We start from the raw sequence: 25,042 nt of genomic DNA, 5'->3' as shown, positions 1-25,042 counted from the left end.
CACTCCTTAGACTGGTGGTGATAAAAAGCCACCTTAAAATGCAGCTTTATTCAAATGGCATGATGTCACAGATGACAAGAGAAAGATGAGAATGGGTCGTTGAGCTGTAACCAGGCTCTTGAATGTCCACAACTCCACCAGAAAAAGTTTTACACAACTCTGGATGTCCGACAACATGATCCCGTCCCCAAATATGTTTTCCAAGTTCAACAAACCCTTCAGGAAGAGTGGCACAAGGCTCCTAAAGCCATCAAATACAGCATCATAAACTCTATGCATCACAAGTATGCTACTGACTTATGATTTCTGATCAATTCCATTATAGTCCTACTTTGTTGTTGAATAATGTCCATTCTGTAATTGGGATCTTGTGTGCTTGAACAACAAATATTTATTTCCCTATGTTAAAAAAAAACTGATGCAATTTAATAAAATTTTAAATGTTGCCTTAAAAGTTCTTGGTCTCACCCGGAAACAAGGGGCGTAACTATATACTATAAAGCCTATCATCACTGTCCACAAAAACTTAAATGTCTGAAGCAATAAAAGAAAAAAGGAGAGGAAAGCTTTGTGCTGGCAGCTGTTGATCCAGAACAATGCATCTGTCCACGCAGCTCAAGTGGCAAAAGCAGCCAAATGTGGCTTTGAACTGTTGCCCCATTAAACCTTACTTACCTAAACTGGCACCATCTGACTTCTGTGTGTTTCACAAGCTGAAATCCCACTTGGGCAGTCGCCATTTTCAAAGTGATGATGAGGTCATGCTTTTGAGGAGAATCTGGAGGCTCAAGATGTGACCTTCCACAAAGGGATAGCAAAGCTCGAACATCAGTGTACAAAGTGCATTGGAATTAAAGGGGATTATGTTGAAAAATAGTGCAAGAAGAGTCCTTCTATTCTGATGCTTTCTAGTGAGGCCCAGAACTTTTTGAAATGCCCTCATATGACTTTAAAATGAACTAAAATGACCTCTCTTTCAAGCAACAAAAATAATGTAGGACCATTACTTTTGTTTTGGCCACTGAATTCTACTTTTCCGAAAATAAGTCCACTTGCGCAAGCAGCTATCACTGACTTCATAACAGTGTGTGGCAAGCAAAGGTAACTACAACAAACATGTCACGGGGAAATGGAGAAGCCACCTCAAACTGGGGCACTGAGGGTAACAAGTGAAAAGAAAAGAGTATGATCACAGATGTATGATAAAGTGACAAATGACGGGGTTGGTCCAACAATAACACAATGGAAGGAAGCAAAGTAACAGCTGGGTTTCTGCATATACACTTGGAAGGCAACTGCTTTACTCAAAAGTAATTTAACTTTCTGTCAGGCTTCTACTGACCACTAGTTACTGAGCTGAAGTGACAGCATGGTATGAGAGCCATTTACTGTCATGGGTGTTTGTCTAAAAATGAGAAATTATGATTTTATGGGCAAATCTTGTGCTGGATCATTCCTTAACTGGTCTCAGTGGTGTCAATCTTCTCATCTATCTCTCAGCAAGAAAGTGAATGATTGTAGAACTGTTCCCTCAGGTGTTCAGGTGTTTCCTCAACAGTTTCCATAATACGACAACAGCCGAAAACTGAAGCATCATGGGGCCACATGTTAAGGAATAGACAGCGAGAGAAGCCAGGGATCATGTGGTGCTCGGGCTACGGATGGATCGTGTTGATGCTGATTAATTCTGATTAATCCTAGAGAGCGATCTGGGTTCACAATGATGGTATGCCAGTCAAATGGTTGCTATGACTGGTCTTAGGCCAGAATGATTATAGACATGCTGAGATGTTATTGTTTGAATACCTCGGCCTGATGCAGGGAGACAGACAGCCGGGGAAAGCTTCACAGACACAATGGAACCTGGCCAGCATGGATTCGAATGTTGCAGTGTGAACCACTGGCAGGGAAACAGAAGAGAAGGTTGTAGAACACCCAAACATTTTGTTTGGTCAGCTCGTGGTGCTGGGACAGTGGCCAAACTTTCCTTTTTGTGGAATTTGAAGTGAGAAGCAGTCGTTTGAGCAAGATTTAGAGAACATAAAATTGCTGGGAAACCTTAAATGAAAGTCAAACATTGCTGTACTGTAGTACTAAATGATATGTGTTTACACCTTTCAGTTACACTAAATCAATGCAAACCAAAAGAACCCACATACAGTTAACATACTAACACTTGAACACGTGACTGTTCCTTGTTAAATGATATTAACCGATTCCTGTAAATGCTATCAATAATTCTATTGGGGTAGAGGCTTCATATGAAAAAAGATAAGCAGATTTTATATAAAAGACTTCAAATAAAGAACCACTAAAATGTTAAAAGTGACAGCAAGTTAACAGGCTGCTGTCCCTCATACTGGGCACTAGATGTCCTCCTCGGTGTACTCAGTGAACTGTATCTTTTCCTGGAAAATATGTAAATAATAATAACATTTCTTGAAAACCCATCAGTTTAGTTTGAGCTAATCTGTCATTTAGGCCATAATCTACTAGACTACTATTAAATTCATTTAAAATTCCCCCCAAATCAGGAAATACAACTTACCAAGTTGATGAATGACACCATAGCTTCAAATATGTCAAACTCAGACACCTGCTATACTTGCTACTATCTCTATAAAAGGCATTTTCACTCAATTAGTATTCTTTTGTCAAAGGTAAGTTTAAACTAAAAAACACCTGAATATCAAGGTCGATACTGTACCACAGTTTTGTCCGTCTTTCACCACACCGAACGTCCACCCACACAGGTGTTCTCAATCATTTTGTCCTGATTAGACCTCCTGTTAGGACTGTGTGGGCTCGTACAGACTCTGCTTCATTTACAGCTCCCTGACTCACCTACTTGTTATTTTGCATGTGTGCCAAGGGCAAGACAACATCCTTAGCCCTACCTTGCCCACACATTTGGAATTGTCAAAGCAGGAGAAGCACAGGCATTATGAATATCATGGCTTCATTATATTCAGCTGTCCCGGCAAGTCGTGACAATGCGAGCTAGCCGTTGTGCACAACAACAAGACCCAGAGACTGAACCTCTCAGGCAGTCAAATGGAATTCAGCAGTTTCACAATTTGCATCCATCCTTTTCTAACTGAGAGATGTCAAAACGTCGGTCCTCGTCGAACTTGCCTGAGCATTTATGAGCCAGAATAAGTCAAAATACCTGTGTGGGCGTGCAGGGCTTTTCAAAACAAGGACGACGAGTTCTGAAAAAATTAGACTCTGCCAAGCAAATACATACTGAATATTATTAATGACTCCTTATAGCTCGCATAAGTGGATAAGTTTGTGTTATGTATGTATTCTTTTGTAACCAGAAAATGTCCACCATGCTTCTCATATTTAGAAAGAAACACACAGAACTAAGAAAATGTCTCTATTCCAACAATTGTTACAAAGCAATTCAACAGATAATATTAGTATTATATACACTTGTGTTTGATTAGTAAAAATATTTGCAAAAGATCTATTTTCTCCTGGTTGTGTGCATTCCCACCCTCAAGTTTGGAGGTGATTTAGACATTTTAGAGACGATCTTATCAGCTTGGAGATATATAACAAGATTTTATTTAATTTTCACTGCATGTTCAATTACACATATCTATTGATATATATTACAGTGATCCACTTTGAAAAACATGTACACAAGAAAAAAAGCTTATTCCACTTTTTTTTTTCTTAACCCAGCACCCTATCAGTTAACCATAAGGTTCATTTTGTTCCGGGGAGTTCATGAAGGACAGTTTGTCCAAGTATGTGAGGGCCTTGCAGGTCACGAGGCCATAGTAAGTCTGGAACAGTGAACATCTTCCACCTTTCAGCTGCAGATCTGCCCACACTCTCTCTAGTTCATATCTTCCCATTCTTGCTGAGCTGAACATATAGCGGTAGCAGCAGGCGTTGTAGCGGATGTGTTTCTCTCCCGAGAACCTGGCGCTGTGGGTTGGTGCAACACCAGCTTTCTGAGCACAAAGGCCCACGTAAACATCAGCTGGAGCAGATGCGCGCACAGCTGCAGATGCTACGAACACTTTCCGGACCACATCCTGGGATAGAACGTAAGCTGTTCCGTCACAGTATTCAGGCAGGTACTTTTCAGGATATACGGCTGGGGGCAGGTAACCAGGACTGTTGGGGTCTCTGTCAGGAGACTCTCTCTGGATCACTCGGCCTAGATAGAGGTCCTCAGGGTGTCTGTGTAGCCCGAGCAGGTAGCCTCCGATGGCAGGGAGATTGACAAATGTAGAGTCCTTGGTCAGCAGAACAAAGCGTGCAAGAGGACAGAAAGTGATCACCCAGAGGAAAGCCAATGTTGTCCTCTCTGTGGGGCCATGGATGGATGAGTCAGCTGCAGCATGACCCTGCACTACATCTCCATAGAGCTCAGACTCTTTCACAAGGTCTTCTTGTGCAGCAGAAGTCTGAGTTGAGCCTAAGAAGAACAGTATCCTGACTGGAAAGCCTTGGATGAGCACTTGGTTGGCCCATGTCTTCCTGACCGCATCTCTTTGGGTGACATTAGCAGGTGAGCTGAAGATCAGAGTGAGGAGGAAGAGGTCAGAGTTTCTGCAGGCGTCAGGGTTAGTAATAAGATAGCTCTTGGACACGTTGTCCCTGGAGTTGCTCAGGTCTAGTTTCCTCGCTTTCTCCCTCACACTAACAACCATGCCATCAGTGTAAACCCCAGGCGTGGGCTGCAGGAGGTATTCCTCAACAAAGTCTGCCCCAAACAGCAAGGCATGGAAGAGCAGCACGTTGAAGAGCAGGAAACACCACTGGTGGGTACGTAGCTTGCACAGAGAGCACTGGAACATTAGACAGAGAAATAGAAAGTATAAATTACGATACAAGTAGCAAACATAAGTTATATTAAAATGTATAAGCTGCAAAGAATCAACGTCATACCTGCATGACACCTGCTTCAGTCGTCGTGTTGGTTCTCAGTTTATCAACTGCATGTGTTTAGAGGACCTCCCGCTGTGGTTTGCTTTGCATCAGTACTTGCTGACAGACCGGGTTTCCACTTTCATGAAACTCTAGTAGTGTGTAACCCTGCACCCCGAGTCAGTGCCTCATCAAGAGGAGCGTGTGCTGCTTCATGCATACAACATTAATGACACCAAGGAGGAAAAGTGGAATCATACCATAAGAACAACATTCCCATCCAGACATGGTCTAAAAGTGCTCTGTTTAGAATAGTAATTTGTGTCTGATATGTTTTTTTTCACAATTATCTTCACAGAAATTTTCTAAATAGTGCTGTTAAACGATTCAGATTTTGAATCAGATTAATCACAGGGTTGCTGTGAAATAATTTTGATTAATCACGATTAACTATAATTCCTTTTTAATCTAAACTAATTACATTTAATTTTGCATCTGCAAAGACTCAAGAAAGAAGAGAATATACTTAACACTTGAGGTGTTTATTACACACTTTTAAAGGTTCATGTTAGAATCCCTGACTAACGCATGCTTCACGTTAATGTGGTACCTATATATATATATATATATATATATATATGCAGACACTGCACTTTTTTGGCACCCATTATTTGGCACCAGATGTTGGACCTTGATCATTTCTTGATTTTTTATTTTTTTTTATCCTATAGAGTAACAGAATCTATAAATGTGTGAGAAAGATAAACATAATATGCTAGCAAATACAGATGTGAGGTCTATCAACAACCAGGTTGAGATTCAGTAGGTACTGCTACCCAAACTTTAAACATGTTTTATACATATTACATATCCCAGGTTTTCATGCAAAATACCTCTTCTTCAAAAACTGTATTTGGACACTATTTGTCTTAACAAAATCCATTCAGTGCATCAGGTTTTAAGTTAGTCACACATAGACTTTTGAAAAATTTACTAATTTACAGTTTGTTAGTAGTTTGTCTTGTTGTTGGGACACAGAAGTGCTGTTTAGGTTAGTAGACTGTTGGATGTAGTTAGAGATGCAGCAGAAAGTCCAGTAAATGCTTTCAGTACTTCAGGATTCTTGTTTACTTATATCCTGCTGCTCTGCTTCCTCGCGGCATTGTGTTTTACAATCATATCAGTTAGTTCCCAAAAGTCCAAACCAAAACATAATGTCAAGAAGTATAGTAATGACATAATATTACACTGTTCCATGATAGGAACTACATGGTGCAAGCTGCTTAACCCCAAAAAGACACAGCAGGGAGGGAGGTTCAGAGATTGTGTAGTGCTGAGACAAAGATGAAGGTTGATGAAGATTAAACCTGAAGAGCAACCAAGATGCAAGCCACTGGTATGGCAGTAAGTTGTTTCAGTGGCTGGTCAAAAGCCATAATGTATCGCTCCTTTATTGTCTGAGCTGTGACCTGATGCAGGGAGACAGACAGACAGAAAGCTTTACAGACACAATGGAACCGGGCCAAGTTTCAGCAGAGCGTTTCAGTCTGTGAACCGGCGTGAATCAGAGAAACAGGAAGAATCTTTAATGCAGCAGGGAAAAGACTACACCCAACACAACATGTTAATGTAATACTGTGAAACAGTGGGCCTTCATCAGAGCATGATATTAATATTTGATGCCATTTTTGGAAGTTAGAGTCTAATGTATCAGCTGAAATTCATCATGTGCTCCTTTGTTATGTTCACCATCAAGTTTAAGACAAAGTGAAGGTACGTAGGGATTTAGCAAACTATCCTCAATAGTCTCACTGGAATACACGAGCTCTGACTAATTCTTGTGTTAATATTTTAAGTCTGACACTTTAGGCAAACAAGTCTCACAACAGTTTTGTATGACCTCTCACTCACTGAGCTGCAAGAGTTTTGCAAACTCACTGTGAAAAAAGCAAAATGTGCACTGGATGCAAACAAATAAATAAATACTTTACACCTCTCTCTTGGACATACAGTCTCATATACAAGTTGCTTTTAGGAGCGATGGGAGGCTGAGTTTATGTATGTTGACATTGCCGTAAAGCCATGCGTCTTATTTGTGGAGCTAATGTGGCTGTAATTAAGGAATTTAATCTAAGACGGCCCTTTGAGACAAAACATCAGGACAAGCTGAAAAACCTGCATGCAGACCAGAAGCTTCAGAAAGTAGAAGAGTTAAAGAAGAATCTGACATCTCAGCAGATGTTTTTCACCAGAGCGAAAACACAAAGTGAAGCTGCTGTGAAAGCAAGCTTTATTGTGGCAGAAGAGATAGCCAAACCAGTCAATTTACTGAGGGAGAGTTTCTGAAGAACTGTATGCTGAAGGTGTCCACACAAAAAGCAGATGTTGGCAAATCTAAGCCTGAGTAGAAATACAGTTGCTGATCGGGTTTGTCAGATGGCCACTGATTTAAGAACACGGTTGACTGTAAGAAGCAAAAAGTTTATTGAATACTCTCCTGCTGTTGATGAAAGTACTGACATGATGGACACTGCACAGCTAGCCATCTTCATCCGTGGAGTGGACTCCGATTTGAGCGTTACAGAGGAAATATTGGACATTAAATCAATGCAAGGGACAACAACAGGAAAAGACATTTTTGAAAATGTATGTCCAAGTGTAACCGACATGAAACTGCCCTGGGTCAAACTTGTTGTTGGACTTACAACAGATGGAGCACCGGTGATGTGCGGTGAAAAAAGTGGGGAGGATGCGAGTAAAGATGCAGGAGGAGAACTGTACTGGTGAGTTGACAGCATATCACTGCATCATCCATCAGGAAACGCCGTGTGGTAAAGTGTTAAAAATGGAACATTTAATGAGCACTGTAATGCAAACCGTAAACTTTATCCGAGCTGAAGGTTTGAACCACCGGCAATTTCATTCTTTTTTGTGAGAAATAGATTCAGAATTTGCCGACATTCCTTATCATACAGAGGTGTGTTGGCTGAGTCCAGGAAAGATTCTCAATAGAGTTCTTGAGCTACACAAGGAATTTTGTGAGTTTGTGCACTGTAAAAAAAAGATAACTACAGTCTGTTCAGCAGAGTTGGTATTTTGATTTGTTTGAACATGAAAATTAAAATAGCTGTACTACTTGACATGAAAATACACATCAGACTAATCGTGTGTACTTCAATATGTCTAAATTTGTAATTGTGAATAAGCTGAAAATGTAATTTGTTGTTCGTACAACAAAGTTGGAAAAAACCACAAGGTTTCCCAGAATACACAGCAGCGGCAAGTCCTCATGCTTACTTTTCCTTGACAAACAACAGTTACCATCCCCTGAAGCTCAGCAGGTTAAATGGACAACTTATAAACTTATAAACAGGAGCAATATGTAATGGTCAGGGGTTCAAATCCAGCTCATGGCCCTTTGCTAAAGGTCCTTAAAAATAAATTTAAGGAAATACTTAAAGTTTAAGTTTATTTTTTATGCAATGGCCCAAGAGCAAAGAAAACTGAATGTTTTGATTGGTTATTTTTACTTTTGTGGAAAAGCATAATTTTTATTTCATTTTTTCATGTTTTTTTGCAGCATGTTCATAGTTGTAACTTTTATAATTTTGACAAGAGACATTTTGATAGAGAACAAAGTATTTCAAGTTATATAAAGTTTAAGTTTATTTATTGTGGAATAATATTCCTGTCTGTTTTTATTCCTATTTATGTTCCAAAAACATTTACTTTTAGTATATTCAACGAATGTTTATCCTGTTCGGCCCACGACCTAAAGTGTGCTTTGAGTTTTGGTCCCCGGTGCAATTGAGTTTGACACCTCTGCCTTACGATTTCTGCAGCCTTCAGTTTTAGTTGCAAGTTTTAAAACGAACTCCCCCTCAGAGTATGGCTTTGATGCTAACGCTATCAATTAGGTAGCTGGCTTTCACTGCAGCATCTCTGACCTCACGGCTCCGGGTGAAAACAGATTGCCGTTTCCTCGAACCCGCCAACAATTCATTTACCTTCTGTCTTCTCAGTTGTCCTTGCAAGCTGTTGTATTTTTCGCTATGCCGAGTCCGAAGATTAAATTCCTTGCTTGCACCGAGCACACAGGTTTGTCATTCACCAGTGAACGAACAGGAAGTGGTCCATTTGTCTTGGAAAATCCTACACTCGATGTCCACTTTTTTCTTTGTTGACAAAGACGTCTTGGTCAAAGGTGGTTGTCCAAACTGTTAATTTCGTCCGAGCCAGAGGTCCGAACCATCGTCAGTTTGACTGCCTTCTCAGTGACAGTAACATCACCCATGGCCTGCCGCACCACATTGAAGTAAGGTGGCTAAGCCGAAGTGCTGTGCTACGTGAAAACAGTGACACGATTCTTGATTCTTGATTATAGATTGCTTTAATGAATGCATAAATGAAACCTACACCCAAAACAATATGAAACATATATTGCTTTGTTTACACTTAAATTGCATTTTTATATGTATATATTTTTGCATGTAAATTCCTTGTATGAGCAGGTGCTGCAACTTTTTACTGCTACTGTATGGTTAAAATTAGTACAATACAGTATAGGAGTAACAATTAATCTAAAACTTCCAGTCAAACATAAATGATGGCTATAATAATTAGAAGTTCATTTAGAGAATTGTGGGGGACGTAAAGAGATTGAAAAATATCTGAAATGAAGTGTAGTCTCCCACTCCGTCCAGCAGGTGGCGGTAAAGCGCCGTGGGTTTGATGTGAAACAGTAAAAGTAAGAAGAAGTCAGTTTGACGACAGGCGGAAACATTTGTCTGTAGTTTCCTAAACACTAACAGTTATGGCTGCCTCCATAGAGAGTTTGTTGGAGGAAATCTCCGGCGTTGAAGATCCAATTGAAGAGCTGCAGAGTTTAAAAACAGCCCTTTTATCGATCCCTGTCAGCGCTCTGAGAGACTCTCTGAGCGGACAACGTCTGGACGTGATTTTCTCTCTGCTCAACACAAATGAAAGGTTGGTTTGACTCACAGCATCTTGTTGACACTGTTTGGTAAAGTGGTGTTTGTTAACTGCTGAGTCAGTGTTAGTGTACAGCAGGCTAACATACCTGCAGCTAATGTTAGCTAGATATTAAAAGCTACATTTAGCTGGGCGAGTTGTTAGCAAGCTAACTGCTACAATGCTACCAAGCACACAGTGCAGAGCAGGTGTGGACAGTATTCAGTGTTCTCATGTTAGTGGCCTCAAAACGAAACAGTGTCTGAAAATTGCATAGTTAACTTTAATGTTCAGACTGTTTTTGGGATGTCCGTGTCAATAACATTGCAGGAATCATTGCCCTTTTTACACAAAGTCCCACTGTCGAACTTTTAGACAGTGCAGATGCAGAAAAACTGAAAATGAAAGCTGCTACAGTTTTTGGTCATTGATTGTAAAAACACACTTAAATTACAAGACATTGTTTATATTTGCACTGCTGTTTGCTTCATGCACAAAGCATGTCAGGTGTCTAAGTTTTGCCATTTGTTTATCGCTTTACTCACAAATTCCTTTCTCTGTTTGTTTACATTTTTTATACTGTTTTACATCCACATTTTCCCTCTGGAGATAAGTGTTTATCTTGTCTTTTCTTTATTAAGGAACAATTTTAACAAATAACACATTTTCTTAAGCTCATGAATTCAACATATATTGTTGCTGTTAATTTATGGGTACACCAAGCATATTTTGTCCAATATGGATGTGAACACCCTCACAATACAACTTAGACTTATTTTAAAATTCAGAATTTAATGTGCTGCATACACAGTCAACCCTATAAAGTACTCTATTTTACTCACAAAAAATATCCACACTTTGGCTGTTTTATTGTTGATATATATATTTTTTTAGTGAAAATGCCAAAAACTCAGTGGTTCTACCTGCTCTAATGGTAGCATTTGCTAGTTTTCTAAGCCGTTTCTGACTTTTAAGTGAATGACTATAGTGATCTGACAAATCAAACTATTTAAATGAGTCTATTTAAATTCTCTGAGTCTGAGAATAATGTTTTCCATTAACAATAAACAATTTCTTTTAATATTTTATGCACCAGGGCTGTCAAAATTGGGGAAAAAATAAAATCTTGTGGTATTTATTTTTTTATGATATATGATGTGATTGAAAAATACAACAATTTTCACAAGATGATTTGAATAACTTTATTTGGGAAGAATTAATCATTTTGGAATGGTTGGGGTGATTTTTGTATGGGAGTGCATCTGTATCTGTAGCTGGAGGAAAAGAAACTGGAAGTTTCTCATATGTTGGAAAACCGGGAAAAGCTGCCAGAACAGTTTGGCATTCAGACATGGACTTTCACTCATCATACAAAGGATATTATTTTTTATTTTTTGAAATGGTCAAACAATTTACTTGTGCTGCCTTGTTGATTGGCAGAGGACCAGCGGTGGAGCAACACGTCAGCATACTCTGTGTCTTGTGACTGGAGTAAATAAAAAAACTTTAAAAGAAGTCTTATTGTATCCAAGAACTCATAAATAACTGTAACATGTTTTATAAAACGGACTTATCCTGTAGATGAATCATGGAAAGAAAAACATGTCATCTTTCTGTATCACAGCAGAGAAAGTGTAGCGTGATGTAATTTAGGTAGTTAGCAGTACCTCTCAGTGCATTTCTGCCATGTGAGTATCGATCATATCTCAATGCTGATGCTGAAACCTGTGCAGCGTTAATGATCGTACTTGAAAGTTGCAGCCGTTGAACTAATGATGAGTAGGTTTACAGTTCCTAATACCAGCTGTGTTTTCCAGGAAGCAGGTCGAGCTGTGCGTGGACATCCTTGAACGTTTCTTAATGGCCCTCAGCCCTGTTCAGGTGGTCCAGAACTACAGAGTGGAGCTGCAGGGGGGGTTGACCCATCCAAATGAAAGCGTCAAAATACTGGCCTTGACACAGGTAGGCTGCCTGCACACTCATGGAAAGTGTTGCTTTAAGCAATGACAATATAAAGTATTCTCGTTTTTCTCTGTCAGATTGGTCGAGTGGTGGAGCATCCAGACGCTGTCACGGAAATCCTCAACAATAATGACATCCTGCGATCGGTGATCCACTGCATCGGAGAAGAGAAGATGTCTGTGGCAAAACAGGTGATAAATGAAGCACTGAAATGACTTTTTGAATGAATTTCCTAAATTCTTCTGGAGTGTGTGCAGTAACTGTTTTATTTCTTAGGCGATTCAGTCCCTATCTAAACTGAGTCACTCCAAGCCTGGATTAGACAAATTATTCCAGACTGACCTGCTGAAAGTGATGAAGGATGTGATGGCTACAAGTGACATTGTCAGATACAGATTTTATGAGGTGGGTTTAAGTGCATGCAGCTTTTCTAAAATGACTCCCATTCACCCTTAATATGACAGAACCAGTGACAGTGTGGTTTAAGTTATTAACCACAGTTTAAAGTATTGGCAATAATTGTAGCGTTTTATCATTTATCTCAAGTTGCAGCCATCTAGCAGAGTAGTGGCGCCATCATAGTAAATGTTAATTAATGGTTCTCAAGGAAAACAGAAAGGCTATCTATTGGAGAGATATTGCTCCTGCCAGACTCTCATTTTGTCTGTTAATTTTTCGTATTTGTTGCTGTGACTTTTTTTTTTTAATTAAATGAAAGCTTGATTAGTGATGACCGTCTCTCTGCTGGCAGCTGGTGGTGGAAATCTCATCGGTTTCTCCCATTTCTCTCGGATACTGTGCCAACAGCAGCTTCATTTCTAAGCTGCTCAGTGAACTGACGGGAGACGATGTATTGATCAGGTATGAAATGAAATGGGAAAACTATTTATCTGCAGTAATTTCACTATATATAAGTTTATCTAATCTTTGCTTTCACAGTTTCACCTTGTGCTCTGTGTCTTTCCTTTTCTATCATGCTGTTAATTTGTGTTGCATATTTTATTTCCTCCAGAGCCACAGCTATAGAGATGGTGACCACTCTTGCCCACAGTCAGCATGGCCGACAGTATTTGGCCCAGCAGGGTATAATGGATAAGATCTCCAACATGATCAGAGGAGCGGACACTGATCCCTTCTCCTCCCTCTACCTTCCTGGCAAGTCAAATTCCTGAATGAAAAACTATTCACGTGAATCAATGCCACAGGCAGTTAAGAAGAAAAACAGACTTTAATTTGTCATCATGAATTAAGCTGAAGCTGCTTTGAATCACCTGAAACATAAGAGAAGGAATGCAAATACTAGAAACTTAATTGTGAAAACCTCTAATACTACATGCTGCAGTGCTCAGTGCTTTACAGTGTGAATGTTACTGCTGTAGGTTTGGTGAAGTTCTTTGGCAACCTGGCCATTATGGACAGCCCACAGCAGGTTTGTGAAACCTACCCAGTTTTCCAGAACAAGGTCTTTGAGATGGCCCTGGATCCAGACCCCGTGATGATCGGAGTGGCCCTGGACACTTTGGGACTACTTGGATCTACTGTGGAGGGGAAGCAGGTCCTGCAGAAAACAGGTTAGTTTGGTGTATTTGTACGACTTGAACCACTGGGCCTCATCATGCAAGGACCACTTTAATGAATGGTTTTATTTTGAAGCGGCAGGTAGGAGTGATTCAAGAGGCAGACAGATAGCCTGTTTCTGCTGAAAAGAAAAAAAAAAACTTGTTTGACCTTGCATGATTCATGTTAATAGATAATTCTGTAATATGAATGAGTGAAGGTAAAACATGATGTCTAATGGAACGCAACATTTGTAAGAACTCATCATTTTTAATGGAATTTTTCATTACAGCCATTTCACAAATTCTTCCATGGTAATGCCTTCATCACGGTCTTTAAGCTGATCTACGTCCAGTTCAGTAAAGCTGTTTTCATGTCAAATATTTCTCACCTTGAATATTTGTCATGGGCTGCAATGTTTAAGAAAATCTAACATCATCAAGCCATTTCCTCTGTACTATTAATTATTATTTTCACAGCTTTCGGTCCATTCCTGGCACTGTTAGCATGTTTGACTCTCTTTTAGTGACTCTCTGTAGTGTGAAAATCTTCTTGTAACATTTTTGGGAGTGAAATTTGCTGACAAGTGCTGGCAGTGATTAGATTTCATGAGTCATAAACACGCGGTTGGAACAAGCAATTAACGTCCTGTAAAGAAATTTTGGTAAATCTGACTTGAATGCAGTGAAACCAGAGATTAAAAACTAACATCAGTTTTGAAAAGGAACACAATGGTTTTCAAGCGTGCCTTTGTTTTATGCTCCTTCCTGTGTCAAACTGCCTTTTTCTTAGTTGTGGTTTACTTTGAGGTTTCCCTCCAGAATAAAAGACACAGTGTCAGGTTTCACTTGCCGTAAATGTGTTGTAATTATAACTGATGTCTTGGGATGTTTGGGGATTGTTTTTCAGGAGAAAAGTTCAAGTCTGTCTTGTTAAGAATGAGCCAGCTCGCCAGTTCTGGAGCTACAGAGCTCAGAGTGCGCAGCTTGGACGCCATATCACAACTTCTCACCCTACAGGTATTTGTGTTAACACGTTAGGAATAATCACGATCAAAATTTGGTGTCTTTGAATGCCATCAGCAACTTTATCAGTGTTTTAATTTTGTTTTTGTTATTGCAGCCAGAGCAGCAGACAGAAGACCTTTTGGCCCTGACAGAGTCCTGGTTCCACCTTTTATCTAACCAGCCTATGGACATGATTCGCAACATCAGCACTCAGCCGTTTCCAGAGCTGCACTGCGGGGCTTTGCGGATATTCACTGTAAGCACTGATTCTGACTGCCATCATGTTCTCTCTGTGTTACTGACCTTTTCATTACCTGTAAAACTAAAGAACTTTACATGAAAATAAAGATCTCCTGTGTTTTTGTTTTTTATTTTGGTATTCTCTGATTTCACAAGCATTGCTCTTATTATTGTAACTTCCTAAGTGGATATCTATGTGTTTTTCAGGCCATAGCCGCTCAGCCGTGGGGTCAGAAGCTGATGATTAGCACTCCTGGATTCATGGAGTTCATTTTGGATCGTTCAACAGGTCAGACAAAGGAGGCCAAAGATGCTAAATTTGAACTGGTGGGGTCACTTGCGAGTTCGTCAACGGCAGCAGAGGTACTAGGCAGCCAAAATTACATCCGTCTGAAGACTTACCTGAGAGAAGGACCTTATTATGTGTCAGCTGTGGCCTCAGTCGGCACAGAGGGAGCAGACTGATTCAGATAAAAGCAGGTACACTTCATGGGCTCCTGGTTAATGCTAAAGTAAAGGGTAAGTGCCTGAGTGGTCTAACTGTGGGTTGATCTATTGTACTTAGTCTATGACAAAACACAAATAATTCTAACAATAGGTTGTTACGAGCTCGCTTGATTGAAAGCTCTTTGGTCTTTCAGCATAAAATGGCAAATAAGAATCCCCGACAGGTTAAAACTCGACTGCATCAAGAAAAACATAATTAAAAGGATAGTTTGGAGTGTTTGAACATAAGAGACTTTTCTGATAAAACATTAACCACCTTATACTCGTCTTCAGTCATTTTCTTTTTTCTAACTTCATGAGAAGATCTATTATTGTTTGTAGAATGAATTCATGTGTCTTTCAAGTAAAATTAGTGACATGACAATGGGGAAACCTTTTTCAGTTTATGAACATGTTTGAATTGCAGTCAGACCTTTTAAAAGTATTTTTACACTCTACAAATATGAACATCACTAGAGTGGCAAGTAAAATAGTAAATCTCTGCAAATATGAGCCATATTAAAGGAGCACTCCACTGTTTTAGAGACTAGTTAACCCAAGTAGTACTACACTGGTTTTGAAAATGGTTGTATATAGCTGTCTCTAGTTCGGCATAGAGACTAAATTTACCAGACCATAAAATTAGCAGAAAGATTGCAAACTCAGGGGTGTGGTGTTCAAAGGACTTCAGTAATTAGAGGACAGAAAGGTTCTAATGAAAGATTTTGCTAAGAAAGTGGAGGATCCTAAAAAATCTGCTGTTTGAGTTGGACTTTTTTTTTAAATAACCTTTATTAAAACACTAGCATGCTGGAATATCCCTTAAATAGGAAGCAGGAAGCATCCATTTAACTATGTCTGTGCTGAAAATCACACACAAGCGTCAAACATGGTGACATAATTGCATCAACATCTCCACATTGTCACACAAATCTAGTCCATGTGGTGCGTTAACACAGGTTTAGTCTTAAGCAGTAATTAAAGATCTAAGATTTTACCCACCCAGGCACTTACAGATTCACATCCCAGCATCCTTCACTCCACACTGGACTTGACCAAAAATACAGCCTCATTTATCAAACTCATTCCTCAAAATCCTTCAGACATTCACCACATCTTTTTTTTCTGTCAATGATGTGTTTTTGTTTACTAAATAGAATGACTTTTTTTTAATTATTCAATTAAAAAAAGATTCAGACTTACAGCTGGTGGTGTTTCTTCACTTTTCATGCTTTGCACACAAGTTGCAGGAAAATAATATTTATTACTCCCTGAAGTGTAACTCTTGAAATTCCAAAGTTTTTATTTTTTAAGCAACAGTTTCATAATAAGAAGATTTTTTTTTATATCCGGATTTAATGGAGTAAATGACAAAGGTGACTAATATACTCAAACTCTGCTAAGTGTCAGTTTGAAATCTCTGCACTTGACGAAGTACAGAAGCTGACTGGTGTTCTTTGTCATCTCCACTAGGGGGCAGCAGTCAGTTTGACTTTTTGTATTTTACCCTGATCTTTGGGTTTCCTTTGAGGGGGATATTAGATATTTTTGTCTTTGTGAAGCTAGCATAGTTGTTTAAAGTAAACCATCAAAGATATTTAGAGGTTAAAAAAAAAAAAAAACTCTTTCACAGACATCTGATGTGAAGGTTGGAAACTGAGTTCACTCCTCAATCATGCGTTTTATTTTAGAGGCTTATTATGGAGATACTAAGATTAAGTACAGGCATACAAGTATGTACAAAAACTCTATTCATTATGCTTTTTAGCAAAATGACCTGCTTTTGTAACACTTTGGCTCATATCATTGCTTCTACGGTCCCCATGTTATATCACACATTTATTATTTTAATTTCATTTTTTTTAACTCCACTCAGAGCAAAACAATCTAACACTAAATAAACTGAAAAAATAAGGCTTTGATAAAGACAAAGCACAGTAAGAAAGGGACATGCTCCTGCTTTCCTTTCTGCTTTCTGTCTTGTCATTTTCAAACCGAGGCTCCAAGCTGTACGTTGCTGTGCAGTGGAGGGTCGAGCTCAGAGGCAGCACGGTGGCTCCAGACGCCAGATGGAGACGGCGATGGCACAGGGGAAAGGTCCGACTTCCAACTGGAAATAGCTGCAATGCTTATGTAAGATTTTGTCCGTGCAAACCGGAGCTCCTTGCAATCATGCTGATGATGGCACAGTCACAGGCACTTCTCGTCTTCCTCGCCGTCGCTTCACAGCAGCCATATTTGCAGATTTGGGAAAATGTGGAACAAACAGCTTTGTTTGTGAACAAAGTGTCACACTGAGCTCAATTAGCATCTTTATTGGACTAATATGATAGTGCAGCGGTTAAATTTATTGGATTATTACTGCGCTTCCACTAGTTTATATGTAATCAGCCACCATTTAATGCTCTATTTTATTTATCCTTGCAGTGTCATTGGGGTTACACGTATTTATGTGTGAGCGGCAGCGCAGATATCACAGATAGCATCAGATATCGCGCCCCTGATGGGATTGTGTAAATGCTGCCATCAGTTACTACTGTGCCTGATATATTACTCCAACAAGAAAATACATTAATGCACTAAACCCCTTTAACCTGCAATGTAGCAAGTTTAGGAGTCCGGCTCTGCTTCAAAGTAAATGAGGATGTCAGGAAAGTACAGCTGAAGCAGACGAGAATGTGACTACTGTTGGACAAGTTGTTTTTTGTTTTTGTTACATATTGACAAATCAAAAGGTCAGTAGGTCACAAAAATGATTACAGCTCACATTGAATTGTACATTCATGTGTTTACAAAATGGCATCCAGTAGTTGTTGAGACATTTCACTGTGAATCATAAATGTCACCGTCAGGGTACCGCTTGAAGAAAACGGAATCCCAGCATAGTGAAGAGTCACGTTTTATTCTCGCTGGTTTCATTTGAACACTGGGAAAGCAGGTAGTCTGAGCACCTTCTCCAGTAGCATCAAACATTACATTTCCTGCATTCTGGTGAAGTTTTCTGCATTCATTTATGTCTTTTTTGCATCATTTATAGTGGAATTATCTTATTTTTTTGTACAGGGAAAACACAAAATTCAGGCATGACACAAATCAGGATTTTACAGTTTTATATATTTTAAAATTATATACAGAATGAATTAATTGTAAATTAACGACCCAACAGTTGGTTTAAGTCGTATGCTAGTAATGAAAAATTACATTTATTTCTGTTTGGTGGTTTTAGGGTTAAAAAAAAGTGCTTCATTCCATATTTTAATGTAAAAAAAAAAACATTTAATGTTTAAAAATGTGAAAATTTCCATGAAAATACAATTTGAAATAAAGCTTGTGTAACTTATTATAAATATTAAAGATTTTTTTTCATTGTCAGCACAACAGTTACTGTATTTAACATTAAATATATGCAGTTTTAGCAAACATTGCGGTTAAAGCTGTCATAAATATTAAAGCATATGTCTGTTTTTAACACAATCAATTAGACCAGTAAGAAACTGTATTTTTTTTATGCAATAAATGCAGAAATTGCCATGTTACTTGTTATAAACATTGCAGCATGTTTCCATTACCAGTACAGGAATATGTTCATTTAGTTGTGAAAAGCTGTATTCTGTTTGAGAATTAAATGCAAAAATTACAGTACTGTTATAAATATGCCGCCATTTTTCCATTAAAAACTGTTCAGGAGTCGGGAACTGTATTTTTTCAAGAGAAAGAAAATCTAAAAAGCACATTTTTCTCCTGATTAATCACTGTTTACGGTGATTCAGTGTTATATAAACTGCATCAAACTGCCATTGTTTGACAGTTATTTACCAGAAAATGTACAGACATTTTTTTTTTTTTTTACAGTGCTCTTCAATTTACATTTTGAGGATTATAAATCATCCCTTGGTTTTCCTCCCTCCTATGTCTACCCACAGTCATCGGCTGCATCCTGCTGCCTCCATAAATGTGACGTGGCTTTACATTATCATTTATTTTCAGCGTTTAAACCTGTACACATCTCTCCCAGTGGGATCTCTAAATCTCACAGATGTGACTTTTCTTCTCCCCAGCAGGAAAAACGGCTTCTCTCTCCAGTGAGAACGACTGACTCAATCGAAAACATCCCTCATAAGCTTGAAACTCTTCAACAACCTCATGTCACTGTCTCCCCAGTGAATCATATCACCTCACCCACGCCTTCTCTGTACTCGCTGCCGTTTGCGTCATCAGATAAACAAAGAAATAAATAATAAAAAAACATCCAGTCAGTCAATCTTTTCTCTGTACATTTTGATTTTCGTTCCTTCTTTTTGGCACTTCTGGAAGTGTTGAGGAAACCGTTTGGCTTTGCTCCCTTTTCACAGCGCTAAATGTTCAGCATGGGTGACCTTCTCCTGAAGGATAAAATTATAACAGGCGCTGAGAGACGTCTTGTGTTGCAATTCATCTTTTAAAAGGAAATTTGCCTGAAAATTCACATTCAGCTGTTGAGATTCTTCTTTGTGCAGCTCTGCGGTTACCAAACTCAGGATGTGTTGTAACCATCATTTCTGCTCTTCCACTAAAATGTGAACCTCAGTGCACCTGAGAAACACTGACAGCAGGGGAAAAAAACTGGAGGAAAATGTGGGATTGTCAGATTTTATTTGATTGCTGAATCATCCCATTGCCCTTTTGTTTTTCTTATAATCCTGATCGATACTTCATGTGCCTGTGATGTCTGGGATTTTTAAGATAAATTTATTATGAGGATCTCCATTATCTACCATGACGTAAAGGCATTCGTACAGACATCCACGTACACTACAGTGACCTAGAGGAGTCCTTTCTGGGGAAAAAAGACAGCACAGGACTCGTTGATGAAGACAATATTATTTAATCAAGAACAAGACAGATGGAAGCATTTGTGATGTGTACATGAATTCTTCTGATTTTTTTTTATTATTTGGGCATCTGTGCATTTGGAGTAGCCATTAAACCTGGTTACTGGTAGTGTCTAGTCTCTTTGAAACCTTGAATTATTAAAACGTTTAATAATTCAAAACATAAAGTCTAAAAAGCATCAGTCCACATGTGTGTGTTGTTCACAAATGCATAGAATTTGTATTTTAGATGCATTATATCCTTGCATTCTGCATCTTAAGTCAAATTTATTGTTTATTGTGCAAACTTTTTGTTTGAAAGCAGCAGTGGATTTCCATTATAGACTACGTTTCAGAGAGAAATATTGTACCTTTTACTGCACCACATTTATTTGAGAGATTTTTAGCTGTTTTTCAGATCCAGATTTTATATTTAGAGACCGTTATAGGCTGATAGAATATAGCGCATAACCACCCTTTTTTGCTTATGATAACCAGCAGAATAATATGCAGAGAAGTCCTCTTGTCTTGATTAAGTTGTTTGTGCAAAGACTTCAAAGATCTCATCTACTGAAATTTAAGTTTTTTTTACATGCCATTATGGAGTTTTTTTTTTTTTTTTTTTTTACACTGAAGCAGTCAAAATCCCTGCTGAGTCTTTCCACCAATGACAGTCTCAAAAACACAGACTTGAACTTCCACGTAACAAACCTGCAGAACCAACATGTCAACTCGAAGGATGGAACTTTGTCATTTTCTATCATTGTTCCTCTCTGGGGTCATTTGTTTGACTCTTAACATGTGCGACTGAATCACTCCAATAGTTCAACTTGCTGCAGAGAAGTTGTACAGTATTTGAGCATATCCCTATCTCGAGCACACCAGCTCATCCAGACTATAGTCTGGATGAGCTGGTGTGCTCGAGATAGGGATTAATAGATGTGCACGTTCTAGAGGAGGCTACAGTGTTGACTAACATCTAAACTGTTTTAATCTGTTCTGCTTGTGTGACTTTGATACACAGAGATGTATTTTTAGGGATTTAATCAATGACTGGAGAGAGACTTTGAATTTATAAAAGACTTCAAGGTCGGAAGAGTGTAAGAGTATTCGTAAAAGGAAATCATCCATTATCTCACAAATGCAGCAAATATCAGAGAAATCTGATTTTTATGCAGCAGAACTTAAATGTTAACAGCCAGTAACTGAATCACATCAGCCCTCAGATTTATATTTTGACATTATGGATGCTGTTCAACACTCCAGCCAACAACACTGTAGTATTATCAGTCTGATAATCTCGTATATGATTATATATCACGGAGTGTCGGAACTTTTGCTCGTTATTGAGCATTTTTAATGTAAATAAAAGACATTAACACTCCTACACTGAACACAATGGGAAAAATAGCCTTCAGTAACAACAACTGGTACATGATCCTCATTAGTAGCAATAATAACCTTTCAAACGTGATGTTTTTTTCTGGGAATCGTCATGTTGATTCTGCTCTGTGGTCATTCCTTGCTCTGTTGATTATCCTGGAAAGAGCAAGTCTCCTGAGCAAAGTTCTCTAAATGTTAATGTCCCCATATTTCCACGAGCCTCCAACAGATGGTGCTGATCTCTCTCCGCTCATCAGGAGTTGGGTGATAATTCAACAGTTATGTCATTAGGTGCCTGAGGAAGGAAAGCTGTCATGTTCACTGCTGCAGACCTGTCCTCTGCATCTCCCACAACATTTCAGCCCCATTTCTTCCTGTCAGCAGCATCGACTCATTTGCATCTCCCAGTTTGTCTCGTTTGAAGAGTTCTCCAGGCAGCTGTTACTTTACGCGCAGCCTCGATGTGCGCAGGCTTGCACAAACTCCCATCCAGCATGCACCTGGATAGGTGAGAGTTGCGCACACGCAAACAGGGAGAAAACATTTCTTTTTTCTTTTTTTAAAGAGCGCGTCTTTCTCTCCGGGACTCCACTCCCTTCTGCCAGATCTCCCTCCGATGCAATTAACCCAGGAAGACGACTTCGTCAAGAGGGACTCCACGCCGACCACCGCAGCTCTCCAGTCCGACGGCAGCGCCGGTTCTCCGGCCAAAATGTGCAGTGAATGTTACGTGAATCAGTCATTTGTGAACGATGATGGAACCGTGAACAACCACAAACCACGGTAAGAAACGCTCACACGCACCAACAAGTAAGGATGAGAAGTTTATATGTGATCAGTGATGTGCAAGTTTTGTTTTTTACACTTACTATAGTACAGTTACAATAAGAATAATCGCTTGCATGCTTTGTAGATGAGGGATTTTCTTTTAAGTCAAATGTGATTTATTTAATTGTGCAGTGTGAACATGCTGGTTTTGCATAGTGCTTACTTCATTCATACACTGTCTGCTCATCTCCTCCTGTCACCACTGTTGTGTGTTCAGCTGCTCACTAGCTGCTCTCAGTATCAGGATACACAAATCAGCATTATCACAACTAATAACCAACACATTTAATCATCTTATTATACTGCATCTGCAGCTGTGTGAACAAACATAGCTCACGTATTTCTTTATATATGTATTTATATTTACTTATTTATACATCTGTTTGTCATATTTGTGTTAAAAATGAGCTCAACAACCATAAAAATTCTCCCTCAACATGTTTTTATCGCTTCACCTGGATGCCCAAGTCAGTCCCAGTGAGATCTGAGTGTTGCACTGGGTTGGATTTGGTTAAATGGAAATGTTTCACCAAATGCACCCTTCATCAATTATGCACTAAATTTGACAAACATAATGGACTCTAGCAGTGATGGAGGTGAGATGTGTTTGGTTCTCTTCTGCTGTCACAGTTTATCCTGCATCTCTGAAACACTGGAAACAGCGTCTTCACACCAAACCACGTACACTTCATTCAAATCATCTCTGCCGTGTGTAATATTTCATCAAAGGACCTATTATAAAACAATGATGTGAAAAATCTTTGCAGCGGCTGATGATTTAACAAATAGGCTATTAAAAATAACCTTGTAGTCCCTCAAAGACACTCATCCATGCTGTGATATCAAAACACTGAGGCATAAATCAAACCATTCTCTTAACTCTGGGGTTTCTAATTCATCTCCATCCCTTCAAGCGATCGACATCAGTTCATCTTCCCACATCTTCTCCTCCTGGGGCCAAAGGTAACATCCCACTATACTGTGTTCCCCCTCTTTGCATGTTACTCAGGCTCTGGTTGAAGAAGGCAGCATCAGGGAGCCTCTGCAGGCATTTAGAAAACATACCAGTGGTAGAAACTTAACATTTTTATGCTTTTAGGTCAAGATTAAGCTAATTCATGAAGTTATCATGAGTATTATATAGAATTAAGGACGCGCGCTTCAAGCTTGTGTTGAAACCAGTGGTGGAAGAGGTACTTGGATCCTTCTCACAATACAGCAAATGCACCATTTCAAAATAAAAGTCCTGCATTCACTGGGGTTCCAAAGAGTCTCGCAGTAAATCTGGTGGGTTGTGACTCCATCAGTGAGAGTTGTAAAGAACAATAAATGCACTTTCCATCACTGGTTGCAACCTTTCTAAGACAAAATGAATGGTAGATGTAGTGGACACTGACTCTAAGTCTGCTTTAAATCTTCATTTCTGGCACATTGAACATATTTATTTTATCACTTAAACCAAAAAGTGTTTCGTTTTTTCCATTTTAGCAAAGTATTTCTATGGTGTATTGCTGTAAAGAAGCAAACATTACATGTCTGTTCATGAAAGTACCCCCAAAAAAGGAAGTTCTTGACTTGAAGAAATAACATTGTTCACTCTTCTATCATCTAATTGTACAGTAAGCAGTACAGCCTCGACTTGAATGCATGCAAACGTCTGCTTAAATGCTTAAATGATCACACGTAATAATGCAGTTAGTATGCATGCTTTGAGATGAACATATGCTGGCTGGCTCATTCCAGAAGCTGCAGGTCAAGAAGTTAGTTACACGATCAGTCTCTAAAGATCCCTGTAGTGGACTTTCTGGGCACATTTGTAACAGAATAATTTTTAAATTCTGTCTCCACCTTCACGTATTTGTACATATTCCTGTAAAAGTTCACCACCTGCACTTTTCCATCCCATGTTTCCTTTCCTTGCCTCCTCTCCTTCTCCTTGTGCATCTTCTTCTTTTCCAACATCGCCTGTCTGATCCACCTCCCTTCACTTTTGCACATGTCCATTGTTTTTCCCCTCCTTTTTTCCCTTTCTGCTGGTTGAGTTCTCTCCTCTCTCCCCTCCAGCTCTTCTCCAGCTCCCCTTCAGACCAACAGGAACAGCAGCAGCGGGATCATCTTGGACATCTCCACCCTTAAGATGGAGCAGCTCGAGAGCGAGGTGCCTCCACTGCCGCCCCGCTTCCGCTTCAGAGACCTGCTGCTCGGGGACCAGGGATTCCCGAATGATGACAGGTAGGCAGCGACGTGGACGCGGAGGGAAAGTTTAACTCATAAAATGGGCTGAGAAGTGCTGTTTGATGTGATCAGACAGAAATATAAGGTACGCTCACAGGGAATTCCTTTTGGTTGATGGGCAAAACTGCCAATCCTGCAAAGCTTTAAGAAACATACCATCTCTGGGCAGTTATGTATTGACATAATACTGTGGATATTTTGGTTTTTCGGTACATCTAGTATTCTCAGGGCCTTTTTTGTCAAACATACCTCCATACAGAACTGTCAGGTGAACTTAAAATCATCAACACCACCATTTATTTGAACAAGTAGTGATGATGACTTATGCTTTTACTTTTATTCATCACTTTTAGCCACCTGTTGTACTAATTTATCCATGACCACACTATTTTCCAGCTGTTATAGCTAACTGGTTCAGTTGTTTACCCCTGTTTATTTAATAATTTAGGTCATGTCACCATCTTTCTGTTACTTCCTGCTACCTATTTCAGCTGTTTATCCCTGTTTACTCGTTAATTTAAACTATTTGGCCTTTCATCCATTCCTTTTAGCTAGCTATTTTTTAAAATTTCCATTACATTTAGCTTTTTTGACATTTTTCCTTCATTTTTTAGCTATCAATTTTAACTGTTT

The 25,042-nt window shown here is 39.1% G+C and overlaps 3 protein-coding genes across 10 annotated transcripts in view; 2 read left to right on the top strand and 1 right to left on the bottom strand.

Moving 5' to 3' along the window:
• Nucleotides 1–3,611: 3,611 nt before the first annotated feature.
• On the bottom strand, nt 3,612–4,983 carry LOC110954176 (beta-1,3-galactosyltransferase 9). Its single transcript, XM_022198541.2, has 2 exons — nt 4,912–4,983; nt 3,612–4,811 (listed from the first exon to the last, which is right to left on the bottom strand). Exons 1-2 carry the CDS (start codon nt 4,915–4,917, stop codon nt 3,705–3,707), a joined length of 1,113 nt encoding a protein of 370 aa, XP_022054233.2. The 5' UTR covers nt 4,918–4,983; the 3' UTR covers nt 3,612–3,704.
• A 4,656-nt stretch (nt 4,984–9,639) lies between these two features.
• Nucleotides 9,640–16,315, top strand: psmd5 (proteasome 26S subunit, non-ATPase 5). Its single transcript, XM_022198582.2, has 10 exons — nt 9,640–9,876; nt 11,679–11,823; nt 11,901–12,014; nt 12,100–12,228; nt 12,575–12,684; nt 12,836–12,978; nt 13,203–13,394; nt 14,290–14,399; nt 14,503–14,643; nt 14,835–16,315. The coding sequence occupies exons 1-10, from the start codon at nt 9,704–9,706 to the stop codon at nt 15,090–15,092; spliced, it is 1,515 nt and encodes a 504-aa protein (XP_022054274.1). The 5' UTR covers nt 9,640–9,703; the 3' UTR covers nt 15,093–16,315.
• A 5,269-nt stretch (nt 16,316–21,584) lies between these two features.
• kcnt1a (potassium sodium-activated channel subfamily T member 1a) overlaps nt 21,585–25,042 on the top strand; it is a 40,895-nt gene continuing 37,437 nt past the window's right edge. For 3 of the 8 annotated variants that reach the window (XM_022198570.2, XM_022198573.2, XM_022198571.2), the window contains exons 1-2: nt 21,587–22,129; nt 24,239–24,406. In XM_022198570.2, the coding sequence (XP_022054262.1) occupies nt 21,963–22,129; nt 24,239–24,406 (335 nt within the window). In that variant the 5' untranslated portion in view covers nt 21,587–21,962. Of the gene's footprint in view, nt 22,130–23,088; nt 23,138–24,238; nt 24,407–25,042 lie in introns of all 8 variants that reach the window. The other 5 variants (XM_022198577.2, XM_022198574.2, XM_022198569.2 and 2 more) reach the window with 5 other exon arrangements.

Source organism: Acanthochromis polyacanthus, chromosome 18 (genome assembly GCF_021347895.1).
Source record: "Acanthochromis polyacanthus isolate Apoly-LR-REF ecotype Palm Island chromosome 18, KAUST_Apoly_ChrSc, whole genome shotgun sequence".
NCBI lineage: Eukaryota > Metazoa > Chordata > Actinopteri > Pomacentridae > Acanthochromis > Acanthochromis polyacanthus.
This window is presented reverse-complemented; position numbering and strand designations above follow the sequence as displayed.

Bases quoted from the DNA above. Each gene is read 5' to 3' on its own strand.
- psmd5 (XM_022198582.2), top strand. From the start codon at position 9,704: ATGGCTGCCTCCATAGAGAGTTTGTTGGAGGAAATCTCCGGCGTTGAA. The intron at 9,877-11,678 runs GTTGGTTTGACT...TGTGTTTTCCAG, and splicing joins CTGCTCAACACAAATGAAAG to GAAGCAGGTCGAGCTGTGCG. The intron at 11,824-11,900 runs GTAGGCTGCCTG...TTTCTCTGTCAG, and splicing joins AAATACTGGCCTTGACACAG to ATTGGTCGAGTGGTGGAGCA.